This window comes from Sitophilus oryzae, unplaced genomic scaffold, assembly GCF_002938485.1.
Source record: "Sitophilus oryzae breed Bouriz unplaced genomic scaffold, Soryzae_2.0 scaffold_252_pilon_pilon, whole genome shotgun sequence".
NCBI classification, from domain to species: domain Eukaryota; kingdom Metazoa; phylum Arthropoda; class Insecta; order Coleoptera; family Curculionidae; genus Sitophilus; species Sitophilus oryzae.
The window spans coordinates 62586-68662 of NW_022146810.1; the positions used below are offsets into that span (position 1 = coordinate 62586).

The 6077-nt window shown below is 31.5% G+C and overlaps 1 protein-coding gene across 1 annotated transcript in view; it reads right to left on the bottom strand.

Annotated features, from left to right (window-relative positions):
- Positions 1–2281: 2281 nt before the first annotated feature.
- The window catches only part of LOC115884472 (calcium release-activated calcium channel protein 1-like), a 20958-nt gene continuing 17162 nt past the window's right edge, over positions 2282–6077 (bottom strand). Inside the window, exons 2-3 of the mRNA XM_030903067.1 lie at positions 5449–5687; positions 2282–2885 (exon numbers count right to left, since the gene is read on the bottom strand). Coding sequence (XP_030758927.1) covers positions 2645–2885; positions 5449–5687 — 480 coding nt within the window. The 3' untranslated portion in view covers positions 2282–2644. The remainder of the gene's footprint in view (positions 2886–5448; positions 5688–6077) is intronic.

A 6077-nucleotide genomic window follows, 5' to 3' on the forward strand; every position in this document is an offset into this window, starting at 1 on the left:
TTTTCTACAAAAACTTGAAGAGATGGGTAAAAAATAGTATAATACAATTTGATAGACAATTACATTGTGCATCTGATTCACGTAAAATATACAGGGTGTTTCATTTAAATTAAACAAGTTATTGCCGTTTAAAGCTAGTAATTATTTAATATAAATTTTTTTACACTCTGTATGAGGTAATAAAATTTTTATTATCGCAACACAATATCTGATCAATAAATAAACTTCAGTAAATATTTAGTATTAAAAACTTTGATACCCTCGGAGAAATGAAGCCTTAAAATTTTTACTGCAATTTCATAAAATTTAAAATATTTCAAAAACGGTAAGGTTTAAGTGTGATAAACCTTAATCAAATTTACCTTTATTTCAATCGTAGAATTCAAAAATAGAACAATATACAGGGTGTTCCATTTAAAAAAATACAACTAATATTTTTTACTTATTTGGGACACTCTGTATCTTGTGAAAATATTTTTAAATTGTAGCTCTAATAGTCCTTCAACGAACCCAAAACTTACAATTTGTAAAAATCTAATGGTTTAGCTACAATACTCTACTTTTTACTCTACTCGTTAAAGTTCTTTACTTTCATAGCGTTAATTTTAAATAATAATTGAATAAATTACATTTTTATATTGCCAATCGCGTCGCAAAAATTAATACTTTTGTGACGTTTAAAAAAATTGATTTTAAAAAAGTTGCTGTTACATGCAAAAATTAAAAAAAATCACAAATTTTAAAATTGTTTTTAGTTTTTAATAATCGAAAGACAGCCGAAATTCTACCAGCCGTCGTTGCTATAAAATGTATTTTCAGTTCTAAAAATAAAATAACTAACTTCTAGATATTCTAAACAACTCTAAAAAGCTTTATTCAGAATCTCGCAATTAGTGGAATAAATTAGGGGTTTCAATTATACTTTATACTTATGAGTTTACGAGCATTCGCAATGTCTAAAAGAGATATAGATAATATATGGTCTATTTTTTAATGGAAAATTTTGAGAGGTAGCAATTTTTAAGAGAGATGAGATGAACTTACAATTAATTTTAAAAATAGATATTTGTATTTTAGATGTTTTAATAATATGAATTAGTTGAACTTAATAATCATATTTAAGTAATGTGGTTAAGTAAATGGTTATCGAACTCAAACTATGGGGTGAGAAAACTAAATTGAAAGTTTTACACGTGTCAATTTTATGAAAAGTTAACGATGTTTGTATTTTGTTTATGCTAATTCTCTTACATGTAGTTTTTTGCGAAGAAATATTTCATTTATTTTTTAAAGTAAAAGTAAATAATATTATTTTTAAATAGTAATATAAAGTACCTAATATAAATAGTTTTGATTTCTAATTTTTTATTAATATTTTCCTTCCATTACACTGCATGCTTAGAAAATTAATAAATGTTTATATTTCATGATTTTAAAATTTGTTGTTAATATAACAAATTAGTTCTGTAATTAGTATTATTTAATAAACCAACGTTGCCACACAAAAAATTTAGAGACTATATTATATTTAAATAGGATCTAATATAAATAATTTTGACATCTAATTTGTTGTTTATATTTTGCTACTACTTAAAAAAATGTTTATATTAAATTATTTTAAATTTTGTTGTTAATAGGTATAAAAAATTATTACTGTTATTATTATTTATTAAACCAGTCTTTGCTTAAAAACATTAAAAATAATTTTCCTACATCCAAAATAGCAAGTATTATTGAAGTGTAACAACAGAATATTAATAATAAAAATGCAAAATATATAGACATACTATCCCTAACTAACTAAAGCCAAACAATAATATTCTTTGCTAATATCAACTAATACCAATATATGGCAACAGCGCCCTTCATAATGTATTTTCTGTGTAAATACGAACACCTCAATAAAAAAAATAATGTGTCCTTATCTTTATCTGACTCCGCAAAAAATGAAAGATGCCGGCTTCTTTCATAGCATTGCCACCGACCGCTGCCGGGTTTCTCGGAAAGAAACCTATGCCGAGCGACAACTAAAATCCAGTTAATGTTTTATTATAATCGATCCTGACGAATAAATGAATTTTATAAATGAATGAATCTTATAAATGAATGGTTTTTGCTGCCGAATTACTAGAATACAATATTTCAAGGCAGATGACGCGTCTATTCGATAATTTTTATTCGAATAGTTTTCAACGAATGTTTTCTTACTAGCTATCGAATTATTCGAATGAATTGCAACTATCGAATGTTTCGATAGTATTCATTCGATAGTTCCCACTACTATAGATAATCCTAGCAACAGCTTGTAGTATTTAGTGGTATCCATAGAGAAAACTTAATAATTAGGTTATAAAACAATAAACTTTTATATCTAACCACAAATTCTCTTCACAGATGGTAATGATAGGCCAAAATGACATTACTCGCAAATTTTCACGTATAATTAGTAGAACAATTAAAGTTTGTTAACTGTTTATACTGATTTAAAAGTACTACCACTAATTTTTACAATGAATTAGAGGAAGAAACTTCTGCCCTAACTGAAACCACTAATTTGTTTCACTAATTTCGAGGTTCTAAATGGAACTTCAAAAAAAAAAGTTTTTCAATTTTTTTTACACAACCACATCATATTTCTACAAGATCACACTGGAGATTGGCTAATTTCATCCAAGTTCTTTTTCATTTCCTCTAATTTTCTCATGTCGCTGATGGAGGAATTACACTTGTCCACTACGAGCGAATGGTAAAAGTTCGCCGCGAACAAAACGAACACTATTAGTACCGGAACCACTATTATAGTCGCCGCCACTGCCGCTGTGAAACTATAGTCCCAGAATTTCACCCAACAGAGTATTGCTACCTCGACCATAAATAAAATAAACCTAAAAGAAAACGTAAAATGTAAATATGAATATGTAAAATATAAGCTATGTTTCAAAAAGTCTTGTATTCAATTGTGAGTAACTCACGAGAGATTTCTTAGCAAATACTTGCTATAGTAAACGCCACGAATATTTGGGAGTGATTCATCGGTCGCTACCATGTGAACTAATCTGTTCAAGATCACATAAAACTTAATTCCAGTGCCGTGGTGTTTTAAGACATATAATAATCAATATATAATCTGTTGTAATTTGTTGTTTTAACTGTCAAAGTCTTGTCCAAAAAATATATTTGGTTATAAATATAAAATGGAATGCCCCCATTGGTCGCACTGCAAACACACCAATGGACTGACGCACAAAACGAATCAATCAAAGAAACGCGATATAGTATCGTCTTTGTCAATCACGCTAACATTTTAGAATAAGTAGGAGGAGCGCAGGCAGATGATTAGACCGGGCCTTTAAAAACCTACGTCTGCGGTAAAAATTTACGTTTTTAATGTAAAAATGATAGCGCGCGTGTCGATTCTAACTTCATCAAGCGATAAATCACTCCCAAACATTCGTGGCGTTTACTCTAGTGTATCGAACAGTAATATAAATTTTCCCAATATATACTGAGTCTCAAAAACGAGATTTGGGCTGTATTCCGTTGCAAAACCAGGCGAACCAGACCGGTAAAGTACGGTAAAGAGCGGTTCCTGAAAAATATCGATTTGATACGGAACGGTTTGGTAAAACACTGGAAACGTCAAATGTTGACGTTTTCTAATTTACAATACCTCTATTATAAAATTTATCTCTTATGCATTTTTAATGTACCTATTCTCTGCTTTTACGTTTGCTCTTTCTTTTCAATGGAGTTTAATATTGAAAAGTACTTTATTAATAAACTGTTTAGACAGCTCAAGGGAAGATTTGCAGGTCCAATATTAAAAGAGATCAATAATAAACAAATCTAATCAATATTTATATTTTTATAGCTTACAAAACATTCACGATTACTTGTTGTCTTGTTTTTAATGTTTTCTTTAAATGTTCCTGACTTTAAGAAACAATGGCTGCATGATAAGTTTAAATGGTCCTAAAAAGTCATTCTATTTAGTTAATGATATTTATTTACCTTCACTGCCTACCTCCATTGCTTTTGGATGTAAATACAAAATATTATTACAAATTTTAGAAATTAAATGAGAATTTCACTCGCACTTCCAATATTTGCTTGATTTCTGTCACATAAATGGCATTGATTGACAAACAAAACCAGAAAAACTATACTTCTCGCGCTGCTGGGGCGCTATTCTGTAAAATCGTCGGTATCGGTAAGCTAACGATAGCTCTCGATACGTATTTGTACATAGTAAAAATGTGTTAATTGTTGTTGTCATAGTTACCGATCGGTCCTATGGCAGATATCGCAAATTTGTACCGACGAAAATCGGTATCTCTACCATGCCCTTGTCAACCTCACGGTAGAGATACCGAGAGTCGTCGGTACAAATTTGCGATATCTGTCATAGGGACGATCGGTAACTATGACAACAACAATCAACACGACGCTCATTGGCCGTACGTACCGATAGCTGTCGGTAACTTGCCGATACCGACGATTGTACAGAATAGCGCCCCTTTTGGTGACAGTTATAACCGAATTTTTCAGGAACCGTGTTCCGTAATAAGAAAACTTTCAGGAAAGAGATAGAAACGGAACATAAAACCATAACCATGGTAAGGAACGGAATGCATCCTTGGTATATTAGTACCGTATGATCGAGAAAAAACGGCGTCAGCGTTGGCTTGAAATGAAGATCGCTGTCAATTTATATATAAATTTATATGGAAAATGTCATCGATCGTCATTTCCCAGCCAACTGAACGCCGTTTTTTTCGGTCATACGGTATATGACAAAAATTAGGATTGATTAACCTATTCAATTGTTTTCGGTCACTTCCTGTTTCACCGGAAATGACTACAACTTTTAATTTTTAAATCGCATCCTCGGTATTTTTTTTACTTTATTCGACAGAAAATAGCACTCTGAATAGAACGACACATGTCATCTTTTGACATTTTCAATTAAAAAAATTGCTTTTTAAATTTCAATCTTGAATGCCATGGCTGTCTTAAAAACATTAATTTTTAATCAAGGAGCCTGTGGAAACATAAGCAATGGTCATCGTCTAATGTTTTTCGTGTCTTATCCTGGCCTGTTAAAAGATACCCAAATCGTAGTTTTAATCATATCTCAATTTTTTCAAATGGAACGAGGGTGGTTCATTAGCATATTTAGGAAAAAACATTTTTTACAAATAATTTGGTACCACACACTGGGTATTTCATGTCAAATGTCGTTATGACCCGCATGTTACAATTTCATATGCGAAAACGTCAAAAGTTGACATATGATATATCAATCATTCTATTCCCAATTCCCAGTGTCATTTTCTATCAAATAAAATTTTAGTCAAAAGTTGTAGTCATTTCCGATGTATCGGGAAGTCAATCAATCCTAATTTAATTAATTTAAAAATAGTTCAAGTGGTTCAGTCTAATCTAGGCTTACCTAAAATAGTTGAAAATGCCCAGGCTAGCTCAATGAAGCCTCGCATCCTTTCGTGGGGACTTTCCGTAACCAGCTCGCATATTTCTAGTTTTGCTATCGATTCGATATTGGGCAGGATGTACGTGGATATCATCAAGGCGAAAATGTGAACTGCGACTAGTATGGTCGTGCAAACGGCGAACATCACGAAAAGCCACTCAGGAACATTTGTGGGGGTGTTGATTTGAAGCTCCACCTAGTAATTTAATACTTTTTAGAGTAATTATTGAGACTTATGAGACTTCTGGACTATTATTACAGAAAAATTATCGTACACGAGTCATAGGGTTTGCGTATTGAGATGGTTTTGAAGTTGTTTGTTGTTTTGAAGATTTAGAAGTTGTAGAATGTAGAAGAACTTCCATCTGGAGAAGAGCGAAAGTCATCTTCATACCCAAAATAGGCAAAACTGACTGGGCTAACCCCAAATCATTTAGGCCTATTAGTCTCACATCGTTCATATTAAAAGCGATGGAGAAAGTAGTGGACAACCATATTAGAGTAAATCATCTACAGGTTAAACCACTGCACGATAGTCAGCATGCATATAGAGCGGGCAGATCCACAGAAACTGCTCTGTACCAGT